Here is a 20,911-nt window from a genome sequence, read left to right as displayed (position 1 = left end):
GGAGACACACAAGGACAAAATGAAGCTTTTTTCTAATAAGTCCTGAGAGGAGTAGCAACAGGAATATAATTGTAATTAATAAGGTCATATTATAATAGTCTTAGCTATGCAGTTATTTTTCCTTTTGTCAATGGCTGTCTTGGGAAATGACAAGAGCAGGAAGCATGATGAGGAGTAGCTGCTACATAAATTTCATAGATGGAGCCTGGAGTGAACATTATTCCTGAATATGAACTGTTGCTCTTCATCTAAAGAAATTCCCTCTGTCATTTTTGCATGAAAGCTTCCCTAGAAGTGACAATCAAGGAGGGTCCAGATGCTCTGTCCCAGTGATGCCTTGGGCAAATAACCCTTCATTGTCAGAGACCTTTTTGGAGGATTTTCCCAGCACAGAGCAGCAATCTGAGCAGTCTATGCTATGCTTGATGCAAATTGAAAATAATTGCAACAAGACCTCTGGAAACTTGTTTTTCTCCTCTGTGTTTTTAAACATAACATCCATCTTCACGAATGGGCTTTTGGGGGTGTTAAATATGTGACGGCATAGGGAAACTGCACAACAGAAATTAGGTGTCATGGGATGTTGGGTTGGTACATTCTGCATTTTTCACTTCTTGATGTACCCAGGCCTGGCCCTTACCCTGGGAAAGTGGGGTCCATCCCCACCAAAACTTCATAAACTTTGGTAAAATCCATCTTGATGGGGTTAACAGAGACACACAGTGGTGGCACAGGGCAGTGGTGGAAAGCACAGACCTCCACAAACCTGCTGCAAGGTGCAGCCACACACACCTGGGAAGCTGTTACAGCCTGTACCACCTTTCCAAAGGATTTCTTTCCTGTAATGGTTGAACAAAGAAGTGTATTTGCACACCTGTGCAGCTGTTTTCAGTAAGGATTTTGCTAGTTTTCCCCACACCTGCAGAGATGGAAATATGGCAAGTTGGGCTAAGTACAAAAAGGGTAGGGGAATCATACGAGCTTGTTTTGTTTTCCAAAATATAACTACTTTTTCTAAGTAGCATTATTTTCATTAGGGGAATAAAAACCCTGTATGTGTTTTTGCTGTACGATATTGACCCCTTAAGCTGCTGTTGTGTTACATGCATGAGCAAGCACACGCAGACAAACACAAGTCTACTACTTCAGCATATTCTGTTGAGATTTCCATCAATGAGCAGAGCATTAGAGCTGCCCCTGGTTGAGGTTAGGGCATGGAGGGTCTTCCAGACTGGTGTTTTACTGGATGATGCTCTAATTGGAGAGCCACGATGAGGGCTGGGGCCAGAGCAGAGCACGTGTCTGGATGTATATCAGATAACTGGTGTCCCGTCCTCTGCTGCTGGTGGGGCTGGTGTCAGGATGGAGCCACAGCTCGATGCACTTTGGTATCTGGAAGCCCTGTCCTCTGCTGTAGGTCAGGACTAGGTTTATGCTGAAGCTAAAGCATGAGAGTCAGAGTTGGTTCTTCCCTTGGGCATGGCTCTGTTCATATTGACCAAAAACTTAGAAAACTTCACAAAATCGTTCTGTTTTGTGACATGAAATGGTGTCATAATGCACTGGAGATTTAGCTGTAAATTTTTAGCTGTAAAATGGAGGGAGCTACAAACCATATACAAACATACCACTACATGTAAGAAATGCATATTACATTCTGTAAGAAGGTTGCATAAACGTTTTTTATTATTAATGCTTAAAGTTGTGTTGGAGTTCTTTTGTATTTGTGCAACTGTGCTCTGGACCTTGCTGGTGATACTGCTGGTTATCACTGACCTTGGAGATGGGCATGTACAAACTGGCCTGAGCTTGAAGACAGGCAGCTAGAAGGAAATTGCAAAGGAACAGGCATGCTTTCTGTCTGCCAGCATAGAACAACTAAATATTCTATGTTATTTTTTGGTTTGTATTGTATTTTTCCCTTAAACCTTTGTCATGTTAAATGTATACAACCCTACTAAAAATTCTCTGTTGAGATCTTCATCAGCTAAAATGTATTAAAGCTGTCCCTTAAAAATTCTCAATTTTTGCCTGGCTATGTGATCAGATTCTGCAAATGCCCATCTAGCTGGCTGTCTCAAAGCAATGTAGCAGGTAGTCTTACTGCTGTAGGTGCTAAACGTGTGTTTATGTGTTAACTTTATATTCTTAACACAGCCAAAATTATTCTGTTAAATGCTGGTGGAGATTTTCCTTAGCCTGGGATTATAATAGTCTCTAACTGAGCTGACTGAAAAAACAAATACGAAGAGCAGTGCTCTTAAAGCTCATCAACATGGTGAATCACACAATATCTATTCATGATAACTTGTTAACTGTCTGTCATTTTCTTATTACAGAACAAGAACATCTATTAAAGAAATTAATGGGAATGCCTATTATACTTTAAGTTCATTTCCTGACTTATTTTTGTTAAAGACAACACCTAAATTGGGTATGATGTGCACTGACAGTCTAGGCAAATATTTGCTGACTGATACACTTCTGTCAAGTTCGTGCTACCTCTTGTACTTAAGAGTATTGCAGCTACCTCACCGTAGGTTTGAAACAATGACTCTTTGAAGTGATCAAAAATAATTATATTGACAATGCAAGCCACTTGTTGATATTAATAATCTTTTATGTATTTCTCTGGTTCCCATCTGTAATGCTCTTATTTCTGTGACCTGTTCTTCAAAATCAAACTGACCATCCTCAACCCAAACTTTGGGTCCCTTTTGGCACTTCTTCTGTGCTCACTCTTTCACATCTTCTTTATTTCATGATTGCTTGTTTCCATTTTTTCCTCAAGATCCCAAGTTCTTCTAGCTTTGCCTCATGTTGTACAGGACTGTTACAGAATTAGAGAATGGTTTGGGTTAGAAGGGACCTTTACAGACCATCTAGTCCAACACCCTGCCATGGACAGGGGCATCTTTCATTAGACCAGGTTGCTCAGAGCCCCATCCAACCTGGCCGTGAACATTTCCAGGGATGGGGCATCCACAGTTTCCCTGAGCAACCTTTTTCAATGTCACACCACCCTCATTAAAAAAAAAAAAAAAGTCTTCCTTATATCCAGTCTAAATCTACCCTCTTTCAGTTGAAAGCCATTGCCCCTTGTCCTGTCACTACAGGCCCTGGTAAGAAGTCTCTCTCCATCTTTCTTATGAGCCCTCTTTAAGTATTGAATGGCCACAATAAGGTCTGTCTGTTCCAAGATGTTGTAGTATTTTAGTTTTGTGAGTTGATTTTCAGTTCTCTGGACCAGTTCCAGCTTTTCATCAAGAATTATCAATTGAGCATATGTACAAAGCCATGGCTGTCATTGGTATTTCTAAGCTACCTTCAGGTAAGACAGAAATTGTGAAACTATAGGTCTCATGACAAATATACAAGTATTACCGGTATGTTACAGGGGATATAGCACAGTTGTAAATTAACAGGATACAAAATCTTTTTAGAGTGTAAGACTTATAGCGCAGAACAATGACAAATTGAATGTGAAGTCAAGAAAGTTTAGTTATGTGATTAAAGGCCTTATCCTGAAGACATTAACACTTCTTAAAGCTACATGAAAGCTCTTGTGAAGCAGATAAAAATCACACCCAACTGCTGAAACTTGTATTTAAAGGTTCATAGGTACATAGCATAGTTCTGTGTAAGCATCTCCCTAAAATGTTGTGATAAATAATGGTTTTGTATGAATTGCTGCAAACCTCTACCACTGAAGCTGCTTTTATTTCCTTAATGAAAACATTTGAAAGTTAAGTAATTAAACCAGTAAAGTTTCTTCCTGCAAAGTATATTCCTAGATAAACCCTATTTTTTCTTCCTGAAGAATTCCTGAATTCATAAAAGAGATTTATTGTGTACTACAATGAACAACTTGTTCTCCAGACAAGGAAATTACAAAGCATGAATTCTGGTCTTTGTTGCACGTCTTCAAATAAGAGATTAACTTATCAGTTAAAAATACTTTTGTAAGGTTTTGCATTAAGACTGTTGAATATTTCACCTTTTCCTTTATAGACAGGAAATCTTTGATCAGTGTTTTTTCTGTTTAGGATATATTTGACAGTGACTGGTACACCTCTCGCACTCTCATTGGAGAAGCTGATATTATTGTGATTAAATACTCTGTCAATGACAAGACTTCATTTCAAGAGCTAAGGGACGGTTATGTACCAATGATAAAACAGGCCTCAAGCCACTGTTCAGTTCCAGTGATAATTTCTGCTATTGGTGCACGGAAAACCGGTATGTATCCAGTCTCCTGTAGTAATAGTTAAGATCTCACTTGGAAGTTAGATATGCTGTAATTTCAGTAGAAGCTGATTGTTTTTCCAAGTTGCTAACAGAAACAATTAGTCTGTCAGGATGATGGTAATATGTGCATGTATTATGGCTCTGTAGACTGGTGTATTGGCAAGAGCATTATGCTTAATTAACCCTGGCGATGAAAGGCATCCTATCCTGCTTTGACCTCTGCAATGACTCTTCTTGTGGAGCGATCACACACGGGGGTTAAATCTAGTGCTTTGGATTAAGCAGCATACATTTGAGTGTATGAAATGAATCTTATGGTTACCAGTTCTCTCTGGTCATGTCTCAGGTATAAAATATCTCTAGTGTACGAGATTAAAACTAAGTCCATCAGCTTGCAACCACAGGCAAAGGGGTGGGAAATTCTCTGGCGTGCTGTCATAAGAACAGACACACCAGCCCTTTGGGTACCACAAAGTGCCACATGCTGCTGCGCCAACGGAGCTGACCTGTCACGGCAGGGTAGCTATGGTATAGCTATGGTATAGCTTCTGTGTTCACATAACACCCTGTCCAGGCTGATCAGTAGTCTGCTGTGAGAGCAATGCAAATTGATTTTGCACTGAATGTTTAGCTACCACAAAGTTGTTGTTGCTGTCTAATCAATATAAAAATCAAAGTCTCATGAGTGTGGAAGGACCTAGTGGACTTACAAGTGTCCAGCAGCTGACGAGGGCAATGCTGGTGGGAACACGTTCACTGTTTGGGTAGACGTTAGCAACTCCTCTCTGTTTACATCAGGGAAATAAAGTTGCGAAAGAGTACCACAGATACCGATAGGACAAACATACAAACTTTGTTCTGTGTTTCCAAATGTTTTGCATTCTGCTTTTGTTGATTTTCATATGGTCTTTATAGTTGTGCGGCCTGATTTTTAGTTTGTTTTTTTTTTTTTTTTTCTAAATCAATGAATGCAAAACTTGAGTCTGTGAGTCGTCTTTTACTTTATGAGTTTGACTAAAACAAGTGTTTCTGAGCATCTGTCCTGCTATGAGTAAGGGACATGATGGATGTAGATGTAGACATTTATTTTATAATGTACAAAAAAATATTAAACTATATGAAGTATGTCTTCTGTAGCTGTAATGCTCAGTTTTGCCAGGGTCTACATAGATATCTTTTTGCTCAGTGATTGAGAAAAGACTGTTAAAGAACTCTGTAACAATTAAATCTTTATTTTCTTTCCTCTAGTAATTCATTGATAATGATCAAGTGTTTTTAAGCTCTGATTTATACAGGGATAATAAATCTGCCATTCTAAAGGCAAGGTCTTGCTAAACGAATGTTTGTCTTCCCCAACACCTTTTCTTACGCTTTTTATTTAAGCACACTATACCACCAGTCTGAGTGACTCCCTGGGATTTTTCTTTTCCACTTTTTTTTTTTTTTTTTCTGTCTTCCTCCCTAAATAATGTGACCGTGGGAGAAGTCAGGCTCTCCAGCCGCAGTTTCACTTTGGGACCGGCTGGAGCAGACTGCTGTGCACACACAGAACCCTTTTGTTTCTAGGAGGTATTTGTGAACACAGCAGTTTGCTCATACAAATTACTAAGATCTTAATCCTCTGTAGTAGCAAGTGGTGCTGCCAAAAGAAATAAAAGAAAAGCTGTGTTATTACATATTATCCATAGGTCTGAGCAGAGGAAATTAATGTAGAGCATGCACGGCACATTTGGAAACACATCCATGGCCGGCAACTTCTTCCTGGCATTAAGCAAAGTTGAGCCAAGGTCGCTAACAGATTTTTAGCACTTAACTGGTGTGGTGACCGATTCCTGCCCCCCTTCTCTTTGCAAACATTGCTGACACGAAACCACGAGCACCTTGCGACCGCAGGCGCTTCGCTCCGCAAGACAGAAAGCTGCACTCTTTGGTGGAAGCCTGCCTGTGGTTTGTGGTTTGCTTTCGGGTCGCAGCTGCAAGTAACTGCGCGGAGGGAAAGCTGCTCTCTAAGAGCTGACTTGAGGACAGAGCCAGCTGAGGATCTCACGAACGTGGTGACACCCTCCCGGCCAGGGACGCCTGACTGGATGACATTCCCAGTCGCCTTCATTGTAACCATGAGCGATATCTGTATTACCAGGGCTCCTATCGCTGTTGAGTTCGTAACGGCTTTTATCCGTCATTATTTGAATAGAGTTAGATCTGTCAGATCTAACATAGAAAGCATTAGCGAGTATTTAGATGCTTAATGAAGTACACATACGTTAGTACTTCTGATGTTTGGCTGGTTTAACTCTCTCCCTACTGGAGCTCAATGGGTACTGTTCTTTTACCTCCCATTTGCAAACATTATCCTGTGGACATTGGTCTGGTGTTGTACATGGACCCGCTTTAAAAAAACGGTTGGGTGGAAGTAAGGCGGCCAGGGAGGGATGTGGGCACTGTTGTGACCCAGACCTGCCCGACAGCCTCAACCTTTACCGACGCATAACCCCTCAGGGCAGTCGGGTTATGACAACTGGCATAATCTTAAGAGCACCTATTTTGGCTTAAAAAAAATTTTTGTAAAATATGTGTAATTGAATCATATTCCGCAGTATGTACGTGCCAGTAACAGCTGGGACAGCAGTGGAAATTTTTCCCTTCCATTATAGTGTGTGCTTCCTGCATGGACAAGCCACAATAATTAAACAAGTTTAAGGGTGACATTAATGAATGGTAACACCTGCAGGCTAGTACAACACCTGTGCATATCAGGATACTGAGGCCCTAAGCCAAAACTGACTTTTGGAAGTCCTGCTTGACTGTTCCACCTTTGCAAAACTGAATGTAAATTAATGCTGATGAAACGTAAACTGAGTTTTGTATAGCAGCTAATATTTTGAACCGATTAAAAAGAAGTTGGGGTTTTTTTGCAATAATTATAGATTTCTTATTATAAATTGACTATGTTTCCATTTCCCTTTTTGTTCTTTTCTAAATAATAAATCTTTACAATTATTTAGGAAGCTAAATATTCTGGATTATTTGACAAAAATGTGGATTTTTTTGCATGACTTTTTACTCCAGGAGTGTCTTGCACCTGCCCCCTGTGCACTTCGGACAGGAGGAGCTGCGTCACCACCTCCGAGGGAGTTCAGCTTGCCAGGGAACTGGGAGCCACTTACCTCGAACTGCACGCTCTTAATGACTTCTACGTACAGAAGTACTTTGGAGGAGTGGTGAGTGAGAAACCCCTGGGTTGAAAGCAGGGTGGCACACATGGGAGGTGCATGACCGATGTCAGGGCTTCGGAGAGCGAGCGGAGGCACACCATGAGCCCTCCCACCGATGCTAGATTTAGGTTAGATATTATGAAGAAAATCTTTACGATGAGGGTGGTGAGGCACAGGAACAGGTTGCCCAGTGAGACTGTGGATGCCCCATTCCTGGAAGAGTTCAAGGCCAGGTTGGATGGGGCTTGGAGCAACCTGGTCTGGTGGAAGGTGTCCCTGCCCATGGCAGGGGGGTTGGAACGAGATGGTCTTTAAGGTCCCTTCCAACCCAAACCAATCTACGATTCCGTGATTCTATGATTCTAGCTAAATTGGCAGTACTGAGGTTGCTCCAGTTTTAGCTACCTTTTAGGAAGTTTTAGGAAAGTCACAGTACACGCTGCAAGAACCCCCCCCGCCCCTCCATTCCTGTCCTTTTATCTTGCTGGGATGGGATAACCAAACCCCAGCTGGACAAGGCACTTGACAACGCCATTCCACTTTGAAGATGAGTCCTGTTTTGAGCAGATGCCCTGGGTGGGTGACCTCCACAGGTCCCTTCCAAGCTGAATCATTCCATAATGTTCCGAGATTTTTAGTTTTAATTGCTCAAACTCTCACAGCTGTTCTACTTGTAAAGGGAGAGGGGTGAGATTGTTGAATTGCCTGGTTTTTAGCATATTGTTGTGGTCGCTCGGTTTGCAGTCGTGATGCAATTTGCAATCCTGAGCAGAGCCTGGGGTCAGCTGCAGCGAAGCTGAACAAGGCAGAAGCTGAGAAGCTTGTTAAAATGTCCTACCTTTAATAAGCTTATCCTCTTTCCACTCTCCTGAAGACAGGGAGGCCTGCTGAGCAGTTTCTAAATACAGTCTTTCAGATGAATTTGTCTTCTCCACAAAATTATTTCATACTGGTATTTAATTTTCAGTTTTACGAGGTGTTTTAAGCTCAGTCTTCTTTTGAATCTTTTGGTTACTTTCCCAGTGGCATTTGTGCTTGAACAAAAACATGCAGTTCTTTCAGGAGAGTAATTGCACATAGTCTGTGCTGTTGTTGTCCCTGGTGTGTAAGTACAGTGTGTTCCCATGGGATCTGATAGTAACTTGGAATATCTGGCACAACAGTTAGCCAGTTTCTACTGGTTCCCTTCATTCCTAATTAAAGCCGAGGAAGGCACGCAACATCTGTCCAGCCGGAACATTTTTCTAGTTTTTAGAAAGCACTATATGGGCTACAGTAATACCTTGGGTGATGAAAGTGTTTAAGACACACATTAATTCGAACTAAACCACTCTTTGTGCCCCTTCATTCCTGTAAAAGGGATCATTTCCCCTCAGGTACTTTTTTATTGCAGTGATGATGCTTGTAGTCTGTCCCAGTGAGACAAACCTTGCCCACAAAGATCACCCTGTAGTATGACTTTTTCAGAGGACATGGTAACATTGCATGGTGATGGTGGTAGTCAGTTGCAAGCTGAAGAGCTCGTACATGGTTCTGTTACTTCTGTCACTTGCACTTCATCATTATCCACCAAGTCTTATTCTTCTCTGTAATTCTATAATTGGCATCCATGGAAGGTGGTAAATTGGATATCTTTGTACCTGTCATGCCTGGGAAGATTAAATACGAGAGAATTAACTGCCATAATTTGAACAAATAGCCTTTTAAATTGTGCCAATTCCAACTACATTTGGTACCTGCTCCTGGTAAAGGGGTGCTGGGACTCTCCTGGATGACTGTTCATAGTGGCAGTAGCCTCAGTCCTGCATACAGCACCCGCTCGTTCTCCTTAGTTTGATGTCTAGGTTGTTCTTAAATAACTAGGGTTTTTTAAAAATACATTTCATGTTTTAGCTGGAATATTTTATGATCCAAACTTTGAATCAGAAGTCATCTGAAAAAATGAAGAAAAAGAAAAAGACGCAGAAGTGCCATCGAGTTCAACCACCTCAGCTTGAACAGCCAGGTGCTCGCTGATGTCTGGTCTCTAGTATCACTCGTTATGTGTGTCATGTTCTTTGCACAATTAACATTTTGTAATCATTACGGTGAGCTGTGCTATCTATCATCAGCTATTCTGGTTATGTTGCTCTAGTGTCATCATCTTTTAGTGATGCTTTAATTAATTTGGGGGGAATTGTGAAGCAATATGTAACATTGCAATGGACTTCTAATTTATTTCAGACAAAAATAATAGGAGTGGTTTTCTGGTGCATGAAATAGTGCAAAGGTAAATTAATAAAAGCATTACATAAAACCGTTATAGAGAAATTACAAAAGGAAGTAGTTACATCATTCTTTATTATTCTACAATATCATCAAGTAATATTTTTATTTGCTGCAAACAAAACAAAGGAGAGGTGTATGCCCTGCACATGATTTCTAAGTGATGCATTCATTCAGCGATGTAATTACTGATAAGTAGTTACCTCTAAATACATAGCTGTCTCCTCTCACACGTACTAGAAATTCACTCAGATCCCTTAGGTTTGGGATTCACAGGCCAGGTTTCTTTCAAACCTAAGTGCCTGCAGAGGTTTCATAAAAGGATGGACACTTTTTACTAAACTAAGTATTTCTTATATTATTTTACTATACTAAGTATTTCCATGTTTACAGTATTTCACTAAACATATTCAAATGGCATATAAGAAATTTTCTTGTTGAATCCTTCTTTCGAAAATTGTCCTTCGCTTGATCAGCTCTCTGGGAACAGCGCTGTCCCGCGGTTAATCCTTGCTTCAGTTCTACAGCCCGACTCGTTGCCTTTCACAGAAAAAATGCCGATCTTAAAGGGCGAAGCCTCGCACTACGACGCGGACCTGCACAACCTGCTCTGCTGCTGCCAGTGCGCGGACGTGGCGTTCTACCCCGAAGACCTCAGCACGGTGGTGGAGGCCCACAAGATCATCCTCTGCTCCGTCAGCCCCCTCTTCATGCTGCTTTTCGAGGTGAAGACCCCGGACGACATCCGCGACGCCTCCATCGTGCAGACGGCGCGGAGCCTCTTCGCGGTGGAGCCGGAGGACGCCTTGCCCCCGGCCCCCCGCGGCATCCCACCCTGCGTCCCGCCGGTGAGGGTGGTGGTGAAGGACTCCGTCTTCTGCTCTTGTCTCCCAGACATCCTCCGCTTCATTTATTCAGGTACCCTCCCCGGGAACGGGTCCGGCTACTCCTTTCTCCTACAGCTGACGTCTCCTGAAGGAGGACGTGCGTCACCCTAAGGAACGCGCCTTTGCTGTTGGGAGATGGTCTTCTGCCGTGTTGCTACGTCTATTGTGATTATGACGAACAGCGCCTATATGAAAAAAGCCCTTCGCCTAGATTTAGTAAAAATTAAATTAGTTGTCATTCCAGATCTAGCGAACATAAATTAAGCACAATATTTTACTGAACAAAGTCCGTAAGCTAACGCCAATAATATTCAAAAGGTTTGCCAAAAAAATCTACAGTTTGAGACGGTTTCAGATCCCAGGCTTTTGAAATACTTAAAATTGTTACATGTTCTAAACGCATAGACGAGAGCTCAAGGTTACTTAAGAAAACTCAAGTGATTTCTTTTCTGGATGTGGTGCTGCTGAAGAGAAAACAGTGATAACTGGTTGGAGTGTAGGGGGCTCTGATATACTGCATGCGTTTTGCTACCAGTTCAGTACAGGCATGGACCTCACCTGCCTAATCCCAGCTGTCATTAAAACGGCACTGACACCTTAACTTTTCAAATGTTGCTTAGGAATCCTTAGGTGACAGAGAACTATTTTTTTTTTCTGAAGTACCTGATACCCGTTTGTTCTTGATAAAATATTTTGCAAGCTGTCAGCTCATAAGAATATATATTTTATATTTGTTGAAAAAATTAGTAGGCTTTTTAATGATGCATTCTGATTTTAAATGTAACTTTAAAAAAAGCCCCAAACAATTATAATGTTAGAGCTGCATCTATAAAGAAGCTTAGTCAATACCCGTAGAGTGATACCTGCCTGATGTATGAAAAGGATTTCTGCCTTAGTAGCTGAGACATGAACACTGGCTTGTGAAGACACAAGGGAGACACTTTCAGTTAGAGTTTGTACATTGAAAACATCCCTTTCAGTTCTTCCCAAACCAGTCTAAAACATAAAGAACAGATGCAGAAGTTTTTTAGTGTGAATGGATTTAGTTTTTTTTTTTTTATTTATTTATTAGTGACATGAATAGGGGATTAAGCCTGGAATTTCAGCAGGTGATAGATAAGCGCAGCATCTTCATCTGTTACCATTTACAACTTCATGTCTGCTGCCTTTTGTGCACTGATTTTACTTTTTACTTTTGTCTGTGTCAACCAAAGAGGTGGGAAACTTTGTACGGGTTTTAGGCGGAACTCTGCTGTACGTCACAGCTTCCAACCCGAAGGCCATTGCCAAAAGTCATCGCACGTTGTTTGGTGCCTCTGCTTTCGAAGACACTTGAGGCACAGGCTAAGAGATAAGATCATGAGGCGGTATCGCTGTTTTCAGCTTTTCAGGACCATGACATTGTGCCCACGGGGTTATAAACACCATCCATAGGGTATACATAGGAGCTGATAGAGCTAAAGACGCCGTTTCAGCCTTACCTGCAGCAGAGTGCCTGCAGGGCTATGCTGACTTGTGCTTTACCCAGAGCTTTATCTGCCTCTGACTCTTCCTTGCTGCCTGGCCCTGGGGATCAGAGCTGAAAGCTGTTACCAAAAAGCCCCATGGTGTCTTTGACACTTACTCCAGTGAAGCGTATAAAGATAAATTATGTTTGTTTTAACGCTGGCCAACACTGTTCATTTTTCCAAGGAAGCTATTGAGAGATCTGAGAGGCTATCATGGCTTTGACTCTGAACACAAGAAAAAAAGAAATTCAACTGCAAACTTTGTGCTGTTTTTAGTTACCAGTACTCAGAATATAATTGTGCATGAAGCTTTTCTGGTTCAGACACCTACAAAGCAATGCAACCAGCAGTATGAGCAGAAGCTGAAAAACTTCCACAAATATTGAAACATTCAGGATTATTTTTTTTCTGCATATCTAACTGCAATATGTAATGGTTGAACTAGGAGGAATTCAGAAGTTAATTTTGAAAGCAAGAGAGATGCCCAAGCCTTTGTATTCTTGTAAAAGTACCATGGAAGTTTGATTGTGCAAGAATTGCATCTCGCCCTTCCTAAGCACAAAGATCTGGCTGATTTATGCACAAAAAAAAAATAGTTTCTGCAGGATCTGTTTGGCATTGATATCCTCTTTTCTCTGCCTGCTAAGTCCTGTGCCTTGTTGATTTACAATCCAACTTTACCTGCTCTTGTGACAGGTGCTTTCCAGTGGGAACAATTAGAAGAGGATATAAAAAAGAAGTTGAAGGATCCAGAAAAAACTGAACATGTGCTTGAGAAAGTTAAATGTATCCTGAAAACTCCAGGGAAGGTACATCTAACTCTCTTGGGGTAACTCTTAGTATTAGTTACTTAAGTTCTTGGGAAATTGTTTTGTAGACAAGGTTTCCTTGTCAGTCTTTGCTTTAAACTCACTTTGACTTACACAGCTTTTATTACTTTATCAGTGGGTTGTTCACAGCCATTTACAAAATAGAAACACAGAGATGCTGATGTAATGTGCAGAATTAGTGTAATGGGTAAAAAGCACACAAGTAGGTATCCTAAAAGGATTACTCATATTCACAGCTTTGCACATTGTCTAACAATATGATTATGTGTTGCTAATTCTCACGTAATAGAGGCTGCCCAGGAGAGCTTTGCTTTCCTGAATATGTGCCAAAAGTTATGCTTCTGCAGTAGATCAGGAGAGGTGGTTTCTCTTATAAATGTTGTGATGTGGAAAGCTGTCTGTAACTCGATATATTTAATTCAGCTGATGACTTCACAGTAAAATGTAATTTATGTCACATTATTGTGTTAATAAAATGTTACAATATAGAATTAGTTTTAACAGCCATTTGCTACCCGGTAAAGCTTATACGTTCCCTGATACTATAGAACTTGCACAAAGTGTTTCTGTCAATTTAAATGGGAAATAATCTTGGACTGTCTTGAGATAACGTAATATAAAGATCAAAAACTTACTTAGCAGTTTTAAGCTTCTGATCGCTCGGTTGTAGCCTTGCCAGTCCTGAGTGTCAGAGCTGAAATATTCATAGGGTTGGACTTACAAAGTCCTGAAAGCTTTTAAGATAATAAGCCTGATTTGTTGTTGTTGTTTCTTTGGTTTTTTTTTTTTTTTAATGCCTTTGGGGTACTTTTATTTCATACTTAAAAGTTTTTCTTCAAAGGCATAGAAATGAATTGTCATTTTTCTTGATAAAATTAAAAATTAATTAATAAATTAGATAAGATTTTAACCATAAATTCAACCTTATCTGAATTTCACTTACCACAATCTAGCAATATGATGTTGATGTTGTTCCTTTTGGTAGCTTGAGATTCCATTTTTAAGGTAAAAAAACCCCCCAAAATTGAAAACTAACTGGAAGTACTGGTTTTTGGAGGGTCTTGACACTAACATGCCCAGATAATTGTAAGAGAAGTCTGTGCTTCAGCCTGTAAGCTCCCTCTGCCTCTGTGGAGGCAATATCGCGGCAATATCAAGAAACGCACAACTTTTAGCTGCCTTGCATCTGTATGTGGCATTGTGCCAGGGGACGGATCTGTCTCCATCAGTGCTCCCCCCAGAGCCCTCAAACTTTGTGTTACTACAGCCTTGGGCCTGGACAGGGCACGTATGAGAAGGTGTGGAGTCCAGAAAATTTGTGATGCCGTCAAACTTGCCCAGAGGTGCTGGATGGGCGAGTTTTGTCACAGGTTGGAGAGTACCGAGGCAAGAGCTGGGGTGTGACTGTAGGACACAGAGATGCCTTGGAGCATTGCTGCACTGTGGAAAATAGGAAAATAAACAATAAAGGTGATTGCAGAGGATTGCATGTGCGAGAGGCACGGCTGAATAGCATTAGCAAAAGAACATAAAGTAGACAGCAAAAGAATGTTGTTTAGTTTCCCCACATAAATGATGTCTTGTAATCTTTTATTCTGTGGGCAACTGTACATGACAGTGTTCTATTAATAATTTATTTTGCAGCTAAACACTGTAAAGGACTGCAGATCTCACCAGATAAAACATCTGTATAATACTTCTCTCAGGCTGTTCTTTAATACGCCTGTCCTAGCTGATGTCATCTTCAAAATACAAGGTAGGGTACCTCTGCTCCTGTTGACATACTCACCACTACACCTCCAGCGTTTATCCTCTCTGCAGGAGAGTGGGAAATGGAGGTGACTGTATTTTCTGTTGTGTCAAAACTAGGAAAATGTATATGCTTTGCTATCACCGTGGAAAGCAGTTTTTGCTTAGAACTAACACTTGTCCTTATGGATGCTTTACAGCAGTGTCTGCTGTCATAACCCGACTGCCCTGAGGGGTTATGCGTCGGTAAAGGTTGAGGCTGTCGGGCAGGTCTGGGTCACAACAGTGCCCACATCCCTCCCTGGCCGCCTTACTTCCACCCAACGGTTTTTTTAAAGCGGGTCCATGTACAACACCAGACCAATGTCCACAGGATAATGTTTGCAAATGGGAGGTAAAAGAACAGTACCCATTGAGCTCCAGTAGGGAGAGAGTTAAACCAGCCAAACATCAGAATTACTAACGTATGTGTACTTTATTAAGCATCTAAATACTTGCTAAGGCTTTCTATGTTAGATCTGACAGATCTAACTCTATTCAAATAATGACGGATAAAAGCCGTTACGAACTCAACAGCGATAGGAGCCCTGGTAATACAGATATCGCTCATGGTTACAATGAAGGCGACTGGGAATGTCATCCAGTCAGGCGTCCCTGGCCGGGAGGGTGTCACCACGTTCGTGAGATCCTCAGCTGGCTCTGTCCTCAAGTCAGCTCTTAGAGAGCAGCTTTCCCTCCGCGCAGTTACTTGCAGCTGCGACCCGAAAGCAAACCACAAACCACAGGCAGGCTTCCACCAAAGCGTGCAGCTTTCTGTCTTGCGGAGCGAAGCGCCTGCGGTCGCAAGGTGCTCGTGGTTTCGTGTCAGCAATGTTTGCAAAGAGAAGGGGCGGTTCGGTCACCACATCCACTCTCAGCGTGATTTATCAGGGCTAAGCCTGTACGAATGCCGTCTGCCTGCCGTGGCAGACTTTGTGCCTCTCTGATTCACGCGCATCCCTCATAGGCTTAGCAAAACAAGGGCTGTGCTGCAGGAAAGGCTCCTGCAGTGGCATAGCACCAAGGTAGCAAGGCTAAACCAGGGATTGCATCACGGGGCATGGTGATTTTATTTTAAAACCTATTTATCTCACTCATGTTCCCACCTGCACAAGCACTGGGACGTATCTGAGGGCTTTTCCCAGCATCAAACCTTGGAGAGGACTCCGGTGGCCGCAGCTATGCTCGTTGCCCTCAGTGGAAAGACCAGAGATGCTGGTTATTGTCCCTCTCAGGCTGGTGCTGGATGTGGATATGCCTTTCTCTGCCCTCCAGAAGGTGACAGGGACTTACGTCCTGCTCCTGTGCCACCTTAGGCTTTATTCACTGCCCTTCTTCCCCCAGTGTGGGCATCCCTAGAAATAGACATAGATGTGCTGTGGTTTTGATGACCTGCTAATCTAGGTGCCATCAACATCTGCTGTGTTTTACTGCCCTTCTAGATGCTCCCGTACTGATCTTCATGTTTCTGTAACAGGTCTCTGCAACTTCTGTATGATAGGTGACTCCTTATGAAAGCAACCTTCAGCCTTGCAGACACCTAGGTTAGACCTGCCTATTGCTTAACCTGACAAGTGTGAAAAGAAATATCTAAATTATTGTGGGGACTTTTCTTTTAAAAAGTCTCTTGAGATGATGGTAATTACCTAGTCCTCTTTGTGGCCAGTATTAAAAAGATATGGGGGAGCAGAGGCTGACTTGTCTGTTGCAAACATACAGACACCATCTTCTGTTCCCACCTTGTCTGCAGAGAATGTGCTTGGGTACACCAACATAGCTGCAGTATCAAAGGTGATTTTTTTTTCTGGAAAATAAATATATTCACTCTTAAAAATAAAGATATAAGGGGGAAAAAAGTGTTGCATGCTTTTGTGAGAATAAGGATGAGATGGTTTTTAAATGCTAATGATTTTCTCAATTTGTCCACACCCACCCTTCATGCAGAAATGGTCTTTTAGGATTAGACAATTATTTAATTATTTTCAGCTTTAAATCTCAGAGCCAAATATGGAGCATTAATCCCTCAAAAGTTAGCACATGAGCACAAGCAGATTCTTTATAGATGTTCTGTGTAATATGCAGAAAAAAACAAAAAGATCTTTGAGAACAAAATTCTGGTGCTGAGTTTAATGACATGAACCATTCCTCTCAGTGTCCCACTCCTGAGAGAGGCTTTGTGGGAGGTTGATAAAACCATACCACCGATATATATTTCACAGGAAAATGTTACTGTCGAATAGGTTGACATGTGTTTTTAAAAATTGTGCTTATCCATTAACTAAACGTGAACTGTTTTCCTAATGTTCGATAAATCTTCCAAGCCTTTTCCCCTAAGACATCAGACACAATAACTGTATTAAAATTAAATAATTACTAAGAGAAAGTGAAGGCTTTAGTCTTGATCAGGCAAATACATTTTTAAGTCTTCAGCTAATTCCTTGAATACTGGGAGTTGCTTTGTGCTTTCTAGCTTACAAAGTACTTGGGAGCCATTGCAAATGGGAGCCATTGGGTCTGTGTAAAGACTCATAACGTGACCGAATCTCCTAAGGAGTAGTAGCTAAATATCCAATTGCACGCACGTACAAAACTGCATGCATATCTTACATCAGGTCTGCATCGTGTATTGCTCATGTTATGTGTGTAAATATATAATACAATTCAGACGCGTTCTCTCTATATAGAAACATACACATTTTTTATGCAGCTTAGGCAATCTGGAAGCAGAAGCACAGGTGAACAGAAATAGAACAGGAACGATAAAGTGCCAAATGTCTCCAAGGAATTAGGTAGGTGGCAGGGTTGTGGTTAAGGAGGAAATTAAGACAGTAACTTCTACAGTAGCATTTACAGTCTATTTATCTTGCATGTCAGTTGGTCTGTTTACTGTAATTCAGATTAAATCATTTACAGCCGGCTGTAAGCTCTCATCCTGTCTTTGGTTGCTCTCCTGCCTGGCACTTGTTTGGCACTTTCTTGCACGCAGGACTGTGGAGTTCGGCGGGGCTCTGCAGAAGTCCCAGTGCCAGGGCTGGCAGCTCAGGCTGTCAACGTTTTCCTTAAGAGCCTGTAAGACCTCTACCACCCTGGGCCGGTAACCTTACCAGGTCTTCCAAATGCTGTAGTGAAGCAAATGATTCACTTGCAAATACTACAGAATGGAAAAATTTCTGGAAAAATTTATCAGCGGTCTTTTCATGAGACAACCATCAGGAAATTCACCTAGGCAAAATACTTGATCTGGTTAACGTCGCGCTTACTTAAAGGGTTTAAGGGAATGTCATCTGGGATAATTTGCCTTTCTTTGCTTTGTGTGGTTATGTGCAAGTTTGACTTCCAGAACCCCCGTTCATTACCAATGGGATTACTGGTGAACACAGATTACTGATCTGCATAATAATTCAAGCACTGCCTATTTATGCAATGGGCCAGAGGGTCAGTTAGTGTCAACTGGCGTAACTAGAGCGCTGTCAGATTTCTGGCTAGTGGAAAGCCTGTTTCTGACTGATACAGGTTTGCCCTATTTGGAGCACCCGGTGCTGGGAGCAGGTTGTCGTAACAAATTTGGTATTTCTTTTTGTTTGCCGGTGGCTACGAGGCAGATGTAAACATCTTGACCGGTATAAAGAGAGTGTGCTATTAATTATCTATTGGACAGTGTTACTTTTAAACACTTCAGTCGTGTTCAGTGAAGTGGAGGCCTTCTAAGAAAATATGAGCTTTACAATCAAGATCTCTCTGGGTATGTAAAATCGTCATTGATTTTTATCTCGTGTCCTGCAGGTGCAACTGTACCAGCCCACAGAGCAGTTCTGGTAGCTCGCTGTGAGGTAATGGCAGCTATGTTTAATGGTAATTATCTAGAAGCAAATAGTGTTCTGGTTCCAGTGTATGGGGTTTCCAAAGACACTTTCCTCTCCTTTCTAGAGTACCTTTACACCGACTCCTGCTGCCCAGGTAAGAAAATTTTAAAATACACGTATATCTGTTACTCATTTTTCTGCAGTGGGGCATTGATAGAGAGTGAAGTAGCAGCATTTATTTCATTGAAACATGCCAGTCTTGTACTGTAGAACGTCTCAAGAAAGAGAACTTGTTCATATTGTGCAATAAAGAAAGAAATCACTCTTATTCAAGTAAAATCAACTGCAGGCAGAACAAATATCACTAATAAAGCTGTATTTGTTTTGTGCTGACACAGCAAGTCTCAAAAGACTGTGGAATTGCATTTCTGGTCCATTACAATGTTTGGAATTTTTGCTCTACATCACAGTAATACTGCTTTCTAATCTTAATTCTGGGTTTTATTTCAAAATTGTCATTTTGTTGAGCATATATTTTGCTAAGTTTAAGATAAACAAGGTTAAATTGCAGGAATATCTTATTTATACACATGCATACCTTATTTGTATGTAAAACCAGAATAAAAGTGTGTCAACTGGCATATTTGGCAAGACAAATTGAGCTAGAGTATTCATTGTGTCTTAACCTTCGTCTTTTTTAATGGGAAGAAAATCTACACGTTAAATAAGAAATAGGATTTAAATACGGATAACTTTCCTTTGATATACTGAAAGAATGATGTTGTGATATGTATTTTTGCTTCTCTTTTCTTTTCAAATAATTCTACCTTATTCTTAGGTTTTCCGTATGTTTCTCTTTTCAGTCCGCCTAACTTTTCCTTGCCCATCAGTTTATATATGCAAACACCATACCATATTTCTTTCAAAAATAGAGTTGCTCCATCTTCTTTTTGGCCTTTTTGCTGTGTTTTCTTGTACATGTATCGCAGATGTTCTTTTCTGAAAGGAAAGCTAAATCCTCTTATTAGTCATCACTTACTTTAATAGACCAGCAGCACTTGACTCAGCGTCTTCAAGATGCAGGATTTTGATAACAATTTATTACACTTACCTCCTAAAAAGTACTAACTTCTCTTTTCCTGTTAATTAAGTAGTTTATCGGCAAAAAGAGGGCAATATAGCAAACTTATAATGATAATAATGCAAAGGCAATAAGGTGATCAGCAGCGGTTTGATTTTGTGTTCACTGTTTAAAAGGTGACTGGCTGAAAAGTGGCTTGATCATCTTGTCAAAAAGGCAAAACACATGTAACTTATGTTTTCTTGTTTTTCAGCCAGTATTCTCCAGGCTATGTCTCTCTTGATCTGTGCGGAGATGTACCAAGTAATGAGACTGCAGCATATTTGTGAGCTTTACATTATCACGCAGCTTCAGAGCATGCCGAGCCGGGAACTGGCATCCACAAGTCTCAGTATTGTTAGCTTGCTCAAAAAAGCTAAGGTACGTGTTGTGTATAGGAACTAAGAATATCCATGTCGACTCGGCTTAGTGGGGCTTGTTTAACTGATAAGATTTTTACTGTCTTAATGATCTCCCTTCCCAAGGACAAACACCGATACACAATCTGTTGATGAGGGCTATCTAGTGGCACAAGGCTGGCTAATACACGGCCTTCAGCCTTTTATTGCAGAATGCGCTGCCGTACGATGATCTGTGCGATTTCCTTCATGACGGACACGTTGCGGCAGTTCAGCTTAATTGCAGCTTCTGGCAGCAAAGATGTGTTTCAGGCAAGTGAAGAAGCACTACTTGCCCTTTCAGTCAAAAAGAAACTTGTATGATACGCAAGTGGCAAAGGAGATCTAACCTGATAGAATATTGAGTGAAATACGTAAGAAGCAGGAAAAGAAAAGACTAGCAGCTGACAAGAGAGAGAAAGAGAGACAGTAAAGCGAGGTTTGGAAAACAGAAGAGGAGAATAAAACCTGAATTGTTTGTGAGTTTCAGGCAGGATATTGTCTTGAACAGACAGGATTTTGTGGAGAGAGAGGAGACAACAAAACCAGCGTGCCATGCTCCTTACCTTCCTTTTTCTCCAATTCTGCTTCTGTGCAGAAGACACAAATTTCCGAGATTCATGACCAAAGGAGGCCCAGGGGTTAGGTCACACCCCCGGGGGAGGGAGTTTTATCGTTCGTTCTCCGCTCTCCGTCTGTTTACATATTTCCATCAATGACTTTTCCTTCGTTACCTCCTACAGTCAAAACTTTGTGTAGTAGACTGCTAAGTATGTTGAGAGGGGAAATCTGAAATATTTTGACAAGCAAGGCGCAGCTGTCTTTTAGACACGGTAGCATTAAGTGTTG

The 20,911-nt window shown here is 41.2% G+C and overlaps 1 protein-coding gene across 2 annotated transcripts in view; it reads left to right on the top strand.

Annotated features, from left to right (window-relative positions):
* LOC115337025 (rho-related BTB domain-containing protein 3-like) overlaps positions 1 to 20,911 on the top strand; it is a 35,858-nt gene that overhangs the window by 5,740 nt on the left and 9,207 nt on the right. The window contains exons 1-9 of one of the 2 annotated variants that reach the window (XM_030004964.2): positions 3,043 to 3,331; positions 4,047 to 4,239; positions 7,318 to 7,469; positions 9,357 to 9,468; positions 10,278 to 10,646; positions 12,820 to 12,932; positions 14,598 to 14,709; positions 18,525 to 18,698; positions 19,879 to 20,045. In XM_030004964.2, coding sequence (XP_029860824.1) covers positions 4,170 to 4,239; positions 7,318 to 7,469; positions 9,357 to 9,468; positions 10,278 to 10,646; positions 12,820 to 12,932; positions 14,598 to 14,709; positions 18,525 to 18,698; positions 19,879 to 20,045 — 1,269 coding nt within the window. In that variant the 5' untranslated portion in view covers positions 3,043 to 3,331; positions 4,047 to 4,169. Of the gene's footprint in view, positions 1 to 3,042; positions 3,332 to 4,046; positions 4,240 to 7,317; positions 7,470 to 9,356; positions 9,469 to 10,277; positions 10,647 to 12,819; positions 12,933 to 14,597; positions 14,710 to 18,524; positions 18,699 to 19,878; positions 20,046 to 20,911 lie in introns of those variants that run through there. The other variant, XM_030004963.2, reaches the window with a different exon arrangement.

This window comes from Aquila chrysaetos, chromosome Z (genome assembly GCF_900496995.4).
Source record: "Aquila chrysaetos chrysaetos chromosome Z, bAquChr1.4, whole genome shotgun sequence".
NCBI classification, from domain to species: Eukaryota; Metazoa; Chordata; class Aves; order Accipitriformes; family Accipitridae; genus Aquila; species Aquila chrysaetos.
Note: the sequence above shows the minus strand (reverse complement) of the source record. Positions and strands in the feature narration are given on the sequence as shown.